Here is a 15,220-nt window from a genome sequence, read left to right as displayed (position 1 = left end):
GTTTATTTTGTTTACAATGGGCTGACGCTTTGTCCAATCAGACGTCCAAGAAACATCACGTGTTATAAATAAAACTCCTCCCAAATCTTCTTTCCATGCGAAAGGTGGGGCTACGGCATCGTCACCCAATTGGGCGTTCCAGTATTGTCACATGTTGGTGCTTGACCAATTATAAGATAGAGTTAGAAACTGGCCGCACCCAAATCTGGATGATGGCGGAGAGGGAGGAGCCAAATTAGGGGGACGACCAACGCTAGGGGAGGGCGAATTTTCACCCTGCTATCGACAGATTCTGTGGACAAAAATAGCGGAATTCGCCTGCCTGCCTGCCTTCAACTGTCAAGGGTTACGTTTCATCACCTCGTTTAAGAGAGGGTAAGCTTCGAGGGCTTTTTGTCGTTTGCCTGGATCAACATAGCTCCTGACTTGTTTTTGCCAGCGCCATATGTTTTAAAAGTGAATGCGAACAAGCTAACGTTGTTTTGCTAATGTGTCGCCGCTTGATCAATGGAGGCTGCAGGGAAGTGGGTGTGCACTTTTTTTCTTTTTGCAATGCTGAGCTGTTTTTACTCTAAAAGTCATCCGATCACCTTTTAGAAGATGGGTAACAGTGGTTTATATTTTTTAAGTTAGCCCATTCTATCTTTAGCTAACGCTGGGCCTGTGGTGCCTTATCGTGCATTTCAACAGCTGCATGGGTCGGCGCCTGTAGTGTTTTTGCATTTTCTGCAACGATTGATGCTATATTTAGATTGATTTGGATGCAGGGAAGGTTTGACATGCAGTTGTAATGTTTCCACATGCTTAAAGTCTTCATTTCAATAAGCATATTTAGTTACTAATCATGTCTGTCCACTTGTAAAATTGGATGCAATGATGTACATCTTGTCGTACCTAATCATCAACCATATCCTATTTAAACATCCTGTCGTACGTACATTTTAAAATTAATCATGAAGACATTATTTCAAATAGTTAAACACCTAGTGTTTGACAAGTTCAAGGTACTGCAAGTGTAAAGAGAAGTGAATATGATAAATACAACTCAAAAAAGTAAAACGGCCCTCATCATATTAAATTGTGGCACAAGAAACTGCTCAATCCAAATAATTAGCCAATTAATCCTGTCTGTTATCTGTTTGTCTACTTGCAGTATATAATAAGACTACATGTAAGAAAATGGAAAGGGTTTGTTTTCTGCGAGTCATTTGTTATTGTGCTTCCAGCCACATGCTGTTTACCTCAGTATCTACTTGGAAACAAGAAGAACTGTCCTCTGCTGGTCATAAACCAATGCACTTCCAGCTCTATGCTATCTTCCTTAGCATCATGGGAACATGAAGCTGTTTGTTTCTTGCTGGTCTAGAGTCATTGTGCTTCCAGCTATATGCTCACCTTAACATCTACTTGGAAACAGTACACCCTTCGAATCCAATCATTAGCCGTTGTGCTTCCAGCTATTTGCGTTAGCATTTACTTAGGGGGGGAAGAAAAAAAATCAATGTTTTTTTTTCCCCATTGCATATTGGTCCTGCTGAGCTCCCAGACACTTTAGCGCACCTATGTTGGTTTACTGGCTCTATCATTATCATCACACTTATTTTTGTGAAGTCCTCTCTAGCCCCTCTTCATGTTAGCTGTAGAAGAGCCCTTCATTGGTCTCTCTGTATTGAGTGTACAGAATGGCTGCAAACTCCCACAGGATATAGTTAGTCTGGCTGTGTGTTGCCATCACAAACCTGCATAAACCGCCCTGATTTGCAGGCTGGTGCATCAGCAGCAGCATTTCACCGCACCCTTCCTTTTAATCAGAAGCCATAACAATTGAGTGTGCCTTTATTTCCTTTGGCATGTGCAGTTAAAGAAGTTAGCGTGTATGGTGTTTAATACCGACTGTACTGCTACGATCTTAGCCCACAGCTCCTCTTACGTAACAGTAATCTTTACAAGACTGTCCTGTTACCATGGTAATGTGTTAGGTCTCCATAGAGATGACACCCTCAAACCGGACTGGAGATGTGCAAACAACACCCCCCCCCCCCCCACACACACACACACCATCACCTCCACCCACCCACCATCACCTCCACCCACCCGCCATCCCGGCGCCCACGTTTGTAAGGCGGGATGAGGAGCTGTGAGATGACACAGGCCATCTGCCTCGTGCTTGGAAGAATGCTTCCTTTCTTTCCTGACACGAAGCAAAAAGAATTGAAGTACCGATACGTCCTTATTTAAAGAGGAAGTCAAATAAAAAAAAGAGTGAAACACTCGGGGCTCAGTTAACGACCAGCCTGCAGATAAAAAGACTTTTTAAAGGTTGTATGCAGAAGTTAGGTTTGTAGTTCAACTACCAATTGTGAAATAAAATTAAATTAAGTTGACTGGGCTCGGCGGAGGCCAGGGGTGAGAATTCTAAAGTGCTCGGGCTTGGGTAGAAATCTAATAAGTGAGTCAGGACAGATAGAATTGGATTGTTCTGGCTCACTGCAGCATTGTCATGGAACATTTTTTGTTATTGATACCCCGCTGTCGGAACGACCCCATTATGCTCGTATGTTTGCACTCGTGCAAGTCAGCCAATCATCATCCAGTATTTTTTGTAGTGTTAATTCAAAATGTGTGTCTTAAAAGTACAAGTGGAATGCATACTTGTTATTGGTGAGTAGTAAGTGGGGGGAAAAAAACTGAGGAATTTTCACTGCCTTTTGCAGGAGGCCAGGCCAGGATGAACGGCGACTCAGGTGCCGGTGTGGTGACGGCCCACCCTCCCGCCACCGCCCCCCACAAGGAGCGCTACTTTGACCGGGCGGTGGATGAGAGCAACCCCGAGTACCAGCGTGAGAGAAACATGGCGCCCGCCCTGCGCCAGGATTTCAACATGATGGAACAGAAGAAGCGAGTCTCCATGATCCTGCAGAGCCCGGTTAGTGGGAGAGTTAGCTGACAAACACCACAACTCATTTGACCAATTTTCTTTATCTACTACACCAGCTCTTTCTAGCACCTCAATGCCATTTCCAGTTGATGCCACTGATTTAAAAATACAAACTAGCAATGTCATCATCAAATCTTTTTAGAATTGATTAGCAAAATATGCCAATCTTGTCTTTCTTCTTGCATGTTAACAGATTAGTTATTAGTCACTATATCTGTTGCCACACACCTTTTGTGGAGGAATAATGTGCTGTTTCCAATGGCTCCTCTTTGTAGGTGTTCTGCGACGAGCTGGAGTCCATGATCCAAGATCAACTGAAGAAAGGCAAGACACCCACCAGCCTGCTGGCCCTGCAGCAGATTGCCGACTTCATGACCACTAGCATGCCCGCCATGTGTCCTGCTGCGCCGCAGGGGGGTATGGCAGCGCTCAACATGAGTAAGAATTTCTCTTTGTCCATTGCCACACTATTTTTGAAAACAACTACAGCGCCACCTGTTTTCCCAACTCCAATATGAACCCCTTTTCTTTAGGTTTGGGTATGGTCACACCGGTGAACGATTTACGTGGATCGGATTCTATCTCGTATGACAAAGGCGAGAAGCTCCTCAGATGCAAGCTGGCAGCGTTCTACCGGCTCACTGACCTGTTTGGCTGGTCGCAACTCATTTACAACCATCTCACAGTAAGACGATTTACAGCAAAACATCAGTTGGTGGAATCTCTGCTGTAATGCCACTTACTCCTCGTCATCCAGGTAAGGGTGAGCTCCGAGGAAGATCGTTTCCTCATTTGCCCTTTTGGGCTCCTGTATAGTGAAGTCACCGCATCCAGCCTGGTGAGTCTTGTTCTGAAGTTCTGCTGCTTTTTTTTTTTCCTTTGTTTTTTATTATTGCATTTTTTTAATCCCTTGTTCCCTTGTTCTTTAGGTGAAGATAGATTTTTCAGGTGACATCGTGGATCGGGGAAGCACTAACCTCGGCGTAAACGGCGCCGGCTTCAATCTGCACGCCGCCGTCTATGCTGCACGGCCGGACGTCAAGTGCGTGGTCCATATACACACGGCTGCTGGCGCAGCGGTGAGTCTGAAAATAAGATGTTGTGATTGGGGTTCTGACTATGACCTTCCGGACAACAAAACATAAGCTTCTTATCACAAACGTTTATTAAATGTAATTCCAGGTGTCGGCCATGAAATGCGGCCTGCTACCCATCTCACCTGAGGCTCTTGCCCTTGGTGAGGTGGCCTACCATGACTACCAAGGCATAGTGGTGGATGAGGAGGAACGAGTTGACATTCAGAAGAACTTGGGAAAAAATGCTAAGGTACCATCTCAATAGCTGCTGTTGTTAATCTTCTTTAGTTTTCATCCATGTTCTTGTACCACCTCAGGTACTCATCTTAAGGAACCACGGTTTGTTATCAGTTGGCGAAACTGTGGAGGAAGCTTTCTATTACATCCACAACCTGGTCAACGCATGTGAGATTCAGGTGGGAGAGAGTTTTTGTTGTTGTTATTTTTTCTGTTGTGCCAAGTGGCAGCCTAGTGACAAGTTGCTTCAGTGATAGTGACAGCTCTTTGGACTTCATATTAAGAGATGAAAATGGGTTATAAAATGTGTTAAGGGCCAAAGCACATCTTGTTCGTGCCATTTCTAATCCATCGTGGTGGTGTACAGACGAGTGCTGAAATGCTAAAAATTACCTTAATGTATATGAACCAATGCAATGTGGAATCTTTTCATTTTCATGAGTGGTTTTTTTAAAAAAATTTTTTTTAATAATAATAGCCGGATTCTTTTATTGTTCCGTAGGTGCGAACACTGGCCAGCGCTGGAGGCCCAGATAACCTAGTGATGCTTGACCCAAGCAAGTACAAGTCCCGTCCTCGCGTTCCCGAGCCTGCCGGCGACGGGTCCACCGCCCAGCCCAAGTGGCTAGTAGGGGAGCAAGAGTTTGAGGCTCTCATGCGAATGCTCGACAACCTGGTACGTCAACCTCAATTACGTTTTTTTTTAACAGGATTACGCTCTTAATCCTTACCATCTGGTCCCCATCAGGGCTATCGGACCGGCTACCCTTACCGTTGTCCGGCATTACGAGACAAAGGCAAAAAGTACAGTGACGCGGAGAGCGCTCACTTGGCCGGTTACACTTACGGCGAGGACAGCGACTCGGGCGCTCGCTCCCCAATGAAACACAGCTTCCAGCGCGGCCAGCGCGACAAGACCCGTTGGCTCAATGCCGGCGGTCGGCCCGACGAGCCCGGCGAGGACGGGCCCGACGGCGGAAGCCCCAAGTCGAAGCCTAAGGTGTGGACGAACATAACACACGATCACGTCAAACCCTTGCTGCAGTCTCTCTCGTCCGGTGTCTGCGTGCCAAGCTGTATAACCAACTGCTTGGTCTGTGCCTACCTTATTGTTCATAGTATGTGTGTGTGTACCGTAGCTGACTTGTTGGCGGCAGTTGGTCGACATCTTGGTGTGCTTGGCTGTGAGGGGAAAAGTCGTATTGCCTTATTGCAAACTAAAAAGCATGAGAAAACTGCAGCCAATTTAGGCCCACTTCCCCACGGGTATCTGTTCAATACGCTTAAACGGATATAAAAATGCTAAAAACGAACGAACAGTTCACAAGTAATTCCACTATATTTCTTCCCCCCCATCTTTTTTGATTTTGTGCTCATTCCGGGAAATATTTTTCTTCATAGTGTTTATTTGCAAAAAGGCAAAAAATAAAATGTAAATGAATCTGTGTTGCCAATCAAGAATTCAAGATAAAGTATAAAAACAGGATTTTAGAACATCTCTCAATAATATATCCAAATTGTCATCCCTACTAATGATACTTGTTTACTGGTATTTTTGTTCTTTAATTTTTAAAAGGCTCTTCCAAGCTTGCCTTAATCACCGTGTAGCTTATTGTTTTCCCCCGCAGTCCTTGAATGCGTCATGACGGCCGACCAACTGCCCCACCGCATGCCCCGCTGCATGTGTGGGTCCTGAAATGCATCGTCGTCGTTGTTGTTGTTTGTTGAGAATGTATTTTCCAGAGGAGCGAGCAGCAGGGGGTGCTCACCACTCTGCTATACTCCTTCTTTTATATATTTCTTTATCAAGCCCAACAAGTAAATCGCTTGCATACTTCAGACAGGCTGAATGCCCCTTTTTTAGGATTATGCAGCTTGAATTTATGATTTGCCTTTCCCCCCCAAAAAAAGAAAGGAAAAAAAATTGCAATTGCTTCTTATTGAGTTTATTGTAATTTTCTTTAAATCTGCATGATTGGCAGCAGGGCAGGGGGAGCGGGACACTAATTTGACCTGGCCTTATAAAAATGAATTATCTCCTGTTGGAAAAGTAGGTGATGTTGTGTTGTGAGGCTCTTCCTCAGTGAGTATATAAATCGTGTTTACATGTCCATCTTCATGCTCCACCCACTTTCCTTCCTTCCTTTCTCCCTCATTTAAAAAAAATAATGAGCTTCCCGCAGACACAATTTTTTAATAAGAAAATAATTCTTGCATGACCGCTAGAATTTTCACCTGCTGCTGCTCATTCTTCTTGTTGAGTTGAAAATAATTCAATTTTATTACAATCCCTGCTGAGCATTACCAGGTTTACAAAAGCTGTATTTCCGCAAATAGTGCTGTTGATGGGGCAATTTCGTTTACCGGTACTCAACAACAGATGTGAAGAGATTTTTTTTTTTTTTTAGGGGGCATTCCCTCATTTGCACAAATATTCAAAATAATAAGCGGAATACTTCACAGTACTTGGACTTGTTGGACACAATATTGTGAAGGCAATGCAACACCGTGCTTGCCAGAGAAAAATAAATACAGTGAATTATTGTAATACTAAAAATACATTCAATTGATATCATACTTTTTTCAATGCCCAAAAGTTGCATTCCATTTCCAAAACAGGGCTGCTCTCTCTCTCTCTCCTTATCTATGTTGTCCATGTTGATGTTGTCAAATCAGCTTTGAAAACGACTTTGGTGATGCCAGCTCACCCTTCACTGCCCACCTGACTCGCTTCGTAAGCGTCATCGTCCTCCCTCCCGCCCGCTCCTCACCCCATCCCTCTCTTCTTCTTCTACTACTCATCCTCGTTCTGGGATGTTAACACCTTCATCAGCTTGTTTTTGTTCATGACTTTGTTTTACTCAGCATAACACTGACAATTGGGGAACAAAGTAGCCGTTGCGCATCAGTTCAATTTAGCTCCATATAAGGTCCTTACAACTCATCATGCAAATGAGTTATATCAATAGTCAGTTTTTCTTTGTGGTCTTTCAAATTAGCGATACCAGACCAACACTAATTTTGTATTGTACGTGAGACTTTATGTAATAACTGCAAAATATGTCAGATGTTCTCTTGGGTGTAAAGGCTCGTCCTTATTTTTAGAGATTATTTTTATACATGTAAATAATATAGAAATATTTGCTATTCGCTGACAATTTTTTTGCTGAATAGTGATTTAGCAGAACAAAAAAAATTTGGTCATCACTGACTCACTTCATTCAAATCATTTTTTTTTTTTTTTACATACCAACCTATTCTGGTCTTTTTTTCTGTTGAGCATGGTTATTTTAGTTATAGTGAAGCCTGCAAAAAAAAGTGTTTGTTTATAATTTCAGTTTGGTTCTCAGCTTCTTGCTTCTCTTTTGGTTTGACTTTGTTTTTGTGTGGCGTTCGCAGTGGACTAAAGAGGATGGAATGCGACAGGCCGCCGTGGCCAATCAGTTCATCCCGTTGAACACCAATCCCAAAGAAGTGCTGGAAATGAGGAATAAGGTAGTTTTGGATTCTGCTTCTGTTTATTCCTATGAAATATCCATTCTTCTTAAATCTGTGTCTTTGTAGATCCGTGAGCAGAATCTGCAGGACATTAAGACTGCCGGACCTCAGTCTCAGGTTCTGTGCGTTGGCTCAGTGGTGGAGCGCAACTTTCAGCAGGTCGGTGCTGCAATGTCACTTCTGTCCTGACCTGGAGAGGAATAGTGGCTCCTATTTGGTTGTATAATTACCCCGATTTGATTTATACATACCAAAGTGACCAAATATTATTGTATATACACTGGAAATGGGGCTAAAATATATTATTTCCAGGTCGGGATCCCCTGATACCGTAGACATTATATCATTCCATTATAATTGTATTCATTTTTGGATGAGCTTTGGTGGGCTTCATGGAATGCTGAGCACAAAATAAAATCATGACATCTTTTAGGTTTTGCATGCATGCGTTGATCTTTTTTTTTTTTTTTTTTCGCTTCCAAAATCAAAGCAAGAGCAGGGCGTGAGGGAAATCAGCAGAACTGCTATTTTTCGAGTTTGTTGATATTAAAATTGACTGCCGCTTTGACGCATGGTTCTTCTTCACTTTGCATGCTTCTGCATGTTTGCTGCAGTTGGTGTAATTGCACCAAATTTGGGTGAGGACGGAATATACGAAAGTAAATGGCGCAATGATGCTGCTTGTGCAAAACCGTTCCGTCTCTGCATGCGTGTATCGCAATTCCCCGTTGCTGCCCCTCCCACCTCCTTCCACCCTCACTGGGTTTACTATTGCAGGACGCCCCTCTGTCTGACTGTACAGACACTATTGACGGCCTCGATGCCTCGGAGGGGTCCTATAGTCCTGCTAGATCTATTAGAAAGGTACTTGCAGCTCCAGTCACTAATCTGTTACTCACATCGTCCCTCGAAAGAGCCTAGCGTTTGTTTGACTTATCTAAAAGTGGCTGTGCAGAAGAGACTTTTGCGGCAATTGCTTTTAACATGTCAGGACGGGTGAAGTGAATGTCCAGTGTTTAACGTTACATCATGGTCTTAATATTACACACACGCATACACATGCAGCAGTTCCTATGAGGCCACAAAAAATATATTTATGCCCCTGGTGACTGTGAGCAACATAGACATCTGAACAATTTGTTTGGATGCTTAGAAAGCTGTGAACGTACTGCGGAGGTGCCAGGACATTATTTTCCCACCATTGTCTCACTGTCTCATGAAAATTGTAAGGTTATGTCAAATCTGTCCTGTGATTGTCTTCAAGAAAAATATTTAAGATGTAAAGTACATTTAAATAACAAATTTCAGCTTTTGTTTTGATCGCTTACCGTCATTTTGAGGTACGTTCTTGTTTCCACCCCCCCTCTTTTGCTCTTTGTCTTGGTCCCAAAGGGAGAACTGGTGACCGCGTCCAAGGCCATCATTGAGAAGGAGTACCAGCCCAAGGTGATTGTCAGCAAGCAAGGGCCCAACCCCTTCAACAAGCTCACCGACCAAGAGCTGGACGAGTATCGTCGAGAGGTAGAGCTGAAACAGAAAGGACCTGAAGGTAAATAGCTCCAGCAAGCCCTCCAGTAAATCACGAGAGACAATTTATGACGCACTTCTGTGGTTGCTGCTGTTTTGGTTAGCAACAGAGTTCAAATTGACTCTGGTGAACATATATGGAGGAATAAGAAAGCATCTAATTGTGGGAGAGCTTATTTGTTTGAATGGAGGTAGACTGGTATATGCTGTACTGGAAAACTAGGTAATGATATCTCTCCACCTCCACGTGCACTGCCAACATGGATTCACAGTGCAGGATGAAGGTGATTGCAAGGCAGCACTCTCCTCCAAGCTGGAAAGCGCGCTGACGGTCGAAGCCCCAGTTCCCCCTCCCGTGTTATCTGAACCCGGCACGGCAACAGCCTCCGGGCAGGGGCCCCCGCCCCTTGACCATGTGGATGCAGTCCACCCGGACTCTCCCCATAAGGAGTTCCACTGCGCCGTGCTGCGAGCCCTCAGCAAGGAGCCGATGGAGGCGAATCAGGCTGAAGGTACATGAGGCCAAGCGGAGGCGATCATCCTTGTCCCGTCCTCTTTGCCCTCTCCGGGCGGGTCCCGAATCTGCTGCTCCCCCCACCCCCTTTTGCCCCCCCAAACCCCTCGCTCTGATGTCTAAGGCATCCGAGAATTCCGCAGATTGGAACGAGGAGCCGAGGACGCCCGGGTGCTCGCTCCTCGCATCCAAACGTTCCTTTTGCTGTGGTGTGCTGTGCTTAACCTCTCCAATCAGAGCAGCTCAGATCTGGACTGGAAAGGTGATGCTTCTTCCTGCTAACCCTTTCCTGGATTGATTCTGGTGGTGTCCACTCTCTCCTGCACCTTTGAAATAACTTGAAAGCTGCACACGTGGACAAATTTGTTGGTACCCTTAAAGAAGACAACCTAGCCATGTCTTCAGCACAGTGGCAAAAGTCAATTGAAATATAAACTTGGATCTGTAGATATTTGTATCTGGCATAGTGTGTCTTGAGACATGGTTATGTTGTTGGGCTGCTTTGCTGCATCCAGCACAGGGACTTTTCCATCTGTGCATGGTTCAATAAAATCTCAAGACTACCAAGGCAATGTGGACCAAAATATGGTGCCCAGTGTTAGAAATCCTGTTGGGGTGAAGAAGCAAAACTCCCATTGGTCTATTATAAAATGGTAAAAACAATATATATATATATATATATATATACCGGTAAATAGTCAAATGTATTCATCGAAACATTTCTAAAAAGAAACAATGACTCATAAATAACTACAAAAGATATGGAAGAGGGTTCTGGTTTCTTCTGGGACTGCTTTGTGCTATCCAGCACTGGATTGTCTTGAGAATCTGGGACTACTTTGTGTAATCGTCACGTTGAATTTGTGCCAGATACAATAAAATCACCAGACTATAAAGGCACCTTTTTATTAAGTTCTCTACAATGCCTGGTTTTCATCGGCTAAATTTGTGTATATTTTCGTTCATTATTTCTTTTGTCAGTTTTTGTCGGTGATGAATGGAGGTTTTTCTTTCTACCAATGATTTTGTCCATGTGTCAAATTTGTTGCCCTTTTGGGAGATTTTTAAGGGAGATTTCAACTACAACTATTGGATGAAGCCTTCTCGTCTAAAATCAATCTGCCTGTTCTTTGTTTTGTCAAGTAGTCATTTTTTTTTCATAAATCCAACGCAGATCAAGAGTTGGAGGAACCAGAGGAAGAGCCCAAAGACCCAAAGGCCACCTGTACACCACCCAGCACTCCAGTCAGGGCAGAGGAAGGTAAGGTTGGCCCACTTAAAGGTTCCAGGACTTCGACTAGCCTCACTTAGTTTAGACATGGCTGGATGGATGCCGTGTCCGGTGGTCTTCCAGAGGGCAACGTGGAGTCTCCTAAGCATTTGTTTGGCTGTTTAAATGTTTTAATTGCATTGCTGTTGTGCTGTTTTGGAGTAATAATAGTCCAAGAGGCAAAATTAGTATGATCGTTATACTCGTCATAATCAAAAAGACGTTTGAATGACCCTTCTGGTTTTAGCTTGGTGGCAAAAAAAGTGAATTCTATTTTTAACTTGCAGGGAAATCCTTTGTTTCTATTTACTATTTACTAAATAAGTACACAAAAATGCTGAGATAATATTTAATTTTACTGCGTTAAATTCATAAGGAAAAGTTGCTCAAATCAAACATCTGCAAAGAAGAATACCCCAAAATAATTTGGAATTCAAACTGCATGGCGTCACATTGTGATGTCATCAATCCTTGCTTGTTAGTTTGCTCATTTACAAAGAAACTCACACTCGACTTGTTATGCTTGTTGAATGATTACTATAGTAGGCAAAACGTCATTCCATTTATAGAGTTAAAGAATCTTTTTCATGATTTTGAGGAGAAACTGCTAAAAGCATGAACTGAAATAATTTCTCAAGATCATCAAATCGAGTGAGTCCTTCCTCTTGGTCTTTATTACAGTTGGATTACACCTACGTCGTTGCAGCATCCAAAGTGATAATTAATTGGTAATTCTCTACTTAAAATCAAGATGCAGCTTTGACGTCAGTTGTAATCCAACACGTGAGCTCTATTACATCTCCCCTTTTGATTCTCCGCCTTCCATCGCCCATCTCATTGGGTTCCACCAAGAATGGCGGGGTCGCCATTCTTACAATCACCCAAATTGTTTTCTCCCCCCCTCTTAATTTTAACACTGTGCCTGTGGTTTGATCTGCATCGACATTTGTTTCTACTTGTGCTTCTTTTCTTCTTTGTGGCTGCGATTACAATCAGGAGATGGAAATGCAAAAGAGTACCTGTTACCATAGTAAGTACGTACAGTTCCACCCCCCCCATAATCCCCCCCCATTTTATGACCCATCTCCATGCTTAGACATGCCCCTTCTCTTGCTGCATGCCTCTAGCGCTAGTGCTATATGGACTAATGGCTCCATGACTCTTAACCCCTCTTCTGGCTCCTTCTGGATGTGGGTGAGGTTTATTTCAGACATCTCCTAATTCAAATTAGTCACCACGAAAACCGCTTTTCAAACGTTGTGGCAACAAATAACCTTGCAGGAGTATAACGGGGAAAGTAAATAATGAGTTGAAGTAACCCTCACCACCCACCTGTTTGTTATCGGCTAACCTTACTCACTTGACCCACTGTCGAAAAGTAATCACATTTTCCTTCTCCGAGTGGTCAGGTGAAATCCTGATTTTTTTTGTATTTGTTCATATTCCAGATGCCTCCTTCACCAGGTACACAAGTGCCTTATTTGAGTGTGCGTGTGTGGCTTCCCGTTATTGGCTTTTCATGCTGTTGCGCTTGGAAACGCTGCTCCAAGGCCAACGCTGTCACCGTATTGTTAAGTGTATATGTGTGTGGGCGTGTAGGAGAGGAATGGTTGCGGCGTAGGCTGAATAAAATGAGACTAACCTTGTTGGGTAGCTGGATGAGCTTCTTGTGACTGGTTACTACTTATTTGGCTCCCGGTTGTTTCATCTAAACCTGCAGCATCGTTTCAGATTCAATTATCCTCCTGCGACCCTGTTAATCAGTATTTTATTTCCAACTTTGCGCCTGTGAGTAGTTCCGAAGTTCAAGGGAAATTTGATGATACTTTCAGATTCGGATCATTTCTGTTTAAGCAGGAGTTTTTGGTCTCAGGAGGTTAAGAATGCTGCTGTGTGGTGGTGTGACCTCACATGTGTGGCTTTGATTTTTTTTAAAACCTTTGAAAGCACAAAGTAGTTTGTAGCACAATATAATATCCATATTTTTGTTTGTATACACAGGGTGGAAATGATCAAAGGAATGGCACTTATTAAGATTTTGCTGTTTAAATAAAGGTAAAACAAATTGATGGAAAGTACTCTTTTCCTCATATAGTGGCCCTTTTCGTTTACTCGATTGCAAATTCTGCTTATGCTGTCCTGTTTTCTGATTTTATTAGGTTTTTATTCCCCATTTTTAATTTTGTAGGCACTTTTTTTTTCTCAACACAGAAAAAAAATCAACTTAACAGATGGCATGTCTACTCTGGAGACCTTGTTGGTGCCACTAGTAATGTTAATTACAGCCCACATGTCATGGAGTAAGAAGCACTATTTGTGTAGCGATTAACTGAGGTGCGCTATGTGTTAGTGCAAGAGGCCACTGTTTGAGGAAAAGTGTTTGTTTAACGCTGGTAGGATAATAAGCAGTGTTGTTTTGGCTCTGACGTGAGTCGCTTGTTGTCTTAGGTTGACTTTGTCGCTCATTTCCATTCAGTACTGTTTGAACAGAACCAGTGACACGAAAAATGCCATCTTAAAAATTTCCCGTTTAACTTTATCCACCACTATTCCGTGTCGGTTTATAGGGGATTTACACAGCGTCTTTCTCTGATACTACCTAAGAAGCGGTAAAATTGCTTGGTTGACTTCGCCCCATATTCTGTTGCGGTGCATTTAACTACAACATCGACTGGGAGGAAAGCTGTTTTTTACAGGCAATGTTAAAAAGGGATTATACACAAGCTCTTGGCACTGTGATTCTACTTCCAAAGGCAGAAAGTAGGACTTTAAACGGAACAGTGATTGGGGATGTGAATGGCAGAAAATGACTACTTTTACTGGAAGTGTGAAATGGGAATTTACACACAGGCAGAAAGTGACACAGTCATCTTGGTCCCCTCGTTCCGTGTCAGTGCGTTTGGGGGATTTTTTTTTTTTTTCCCAGGAAGTCTCCAAGGTGCTCGTTTTGTCCCGCGGCTTGATTGGTGTGAGTTTGGGTTCGGCAGTGACCCCTTTTCTGTCATTTACCGTTGCCATTGTCCCTCATCAGAGACCTTGCCAGTGCTGACATTTAAGGACGACAGTGACGCCGCGACCCTGAGACAGACCCTGCCAGACTTAACCCCCGATGACCCATTCGACGCCCCAGCGCTTCCCGTCGAGGACTCAGACACCGTCCCCACCCCTGCTGCCGCCGAACCCGCCGACGACGTGGAGGAACCCGCTGCTGCCGACGCAGACGGCGATGAGTCTCCCAGCAAGTCCCCCTCCAAAAAGAAAAAGAAGTTCCGCACTCCTTCCTTCTTGAAGAAAAACAAAAAGAAATCCGAGTCCTAAATACGAGCTTCCTCATGCTTTTACACCTTTTTTGTTAACATTTACCGGCTTTTAAATCTTTAAATTTTCTTTAGCGCGTGCCAATTTTGTATACATTGTAAAAAAAAAAAAGTCATTATTTAGGGTGTGATGCCTCCTGTCCTTGTCCACTCTGCAGGCCTTTTTTTTTTTTAAATGCATGTCTAATAAGAAGCACCCAGTGCAAAGCAAAGCCAGTTATTGTAACCACAAGAATGTATTTGGATTGTATAATGATAGAAAAAGTGTCTTTTGAAAACAAAAACAAGTGAATGCAGAAGGAAAAATTCTCTCATTTCAATGTTAAAATTGCAAAAGTACTAATTAAGTGACTGCAGCAAACATATGAGCTAATTAACAACCTGGGCTTAATTCCAGCGGATGCTTTATTTTGAAGGAATGTGTACAAAGATAAGCATTGATTTTCGCATATGTTATTTTCTGAATATTCCATGTTTTATTTTGTCACACGCTATTGACGAGCCATAGTTAGCTTGCTGTGAGAGAGCACCGTGAACCACTGTTTCTTTTTAACTTTTTGTCTTTAACCACACTGCAAACTATTTTAATGTATTTGCCTTTTAGAATATGTATCTGCCGTAGAAATAAACATCATGTTAAAACTCAAATTTCTTTTAATAAATCTACAGTAAAGTAAAATGACTCATCCTTTAACATTGCCTGATTAATGCGTGACATTTTGCTTCAATGCTTATTTCTTTGCTCGCCATACAAAACATGTTCATAAAGTCTTAATATTTACATCGGCAAAGAAAAAGGTTTTAGAGAAGAAACTTTTTTTTGTTATTGTCTACCTTCCATCA

At 42.9% G+C, this 15,220-nt stretch overlaps 1 protein-coding gene across 19 annotated transcripts; it reads left to right on the top strand.

Moving 5' to 3' along the window:
• Positions 1–216: 216 nt before the first annotated feature.
• Positions 217–15,056, top strand: add1 (adducin 1 (alpha)). Of its 19 annotated transcripts, XR_015861529.1 has the most exons (20): positions 217–375; positions 2,715–2,926; positions 3,214–3,376; positions 3,472–3,623; positions 3,696–3,776; positions 3,868–4,017; positions 4,121–4,264; positions 4,332–4,430; positions 4,754–4,927; positions 5,000–5,344; positions 7,651–7,746; positions 7,816–7,908; positions 8,527–8,613; positions 9,142–9,298; positions 9,549–9,788; positions 10,965–11,051; positions 12,057–12,090; positions 12,509–12,524; positions 13,062–13,115; positions 14,092–14,144. XR_015861529.1 is itself a non-coding variant. In XM_088391078.1 (19 exons), the coding sequence occupies exons 2-18, from the start codon at positions 2,729–2,731 to the stop codon at positions 13,111–13,113; spliced, it is 2,334 nt and encodes a 777-aa protein (XP_088247204.1). In that variant the 5' UTR covers positions 217–375; positions 2,715–2,728; the 3' UTR covers positions 13,114–13,115; positions 14,092–14,238. The 19 variants fall into 19 exon arrangements, 15 of the variants coding, with proteins under 15 accessions (XP_088247204.1, XP_088247208.1, XP_088247206.1 ...); XR_015861531.1 differs by lacking the exon at positions 9,549–9,788 and having other exon boundaries at positions 14,092–14,142; XM_088391078.1 differs by lacking the exon at positions 12,057–12,090 and having other exon boundaries at positions 14,092–14,238.
• Positions 15,057–15,220: the final 164 nt, after the last annotated feature.

Source organism: Syngnathus floridae, chromosome 12 (genome assembly GCF_059516105.1).
Source record: "Syngnathus floridae isolate MCC-2025c chromosome 12, RoL_Sflo_1.0, whole genome shotgun sequence".
Lineage (NCBI taxonomy): Eukaryota > Metazoa > Chordata > Actinopteri > Syngnathiformes > Syngnathidae > Syngnathus > Syngnathus floridae.
This window is presented reverse-complemented; position numbering and strand designations above follow the sequence as displayed.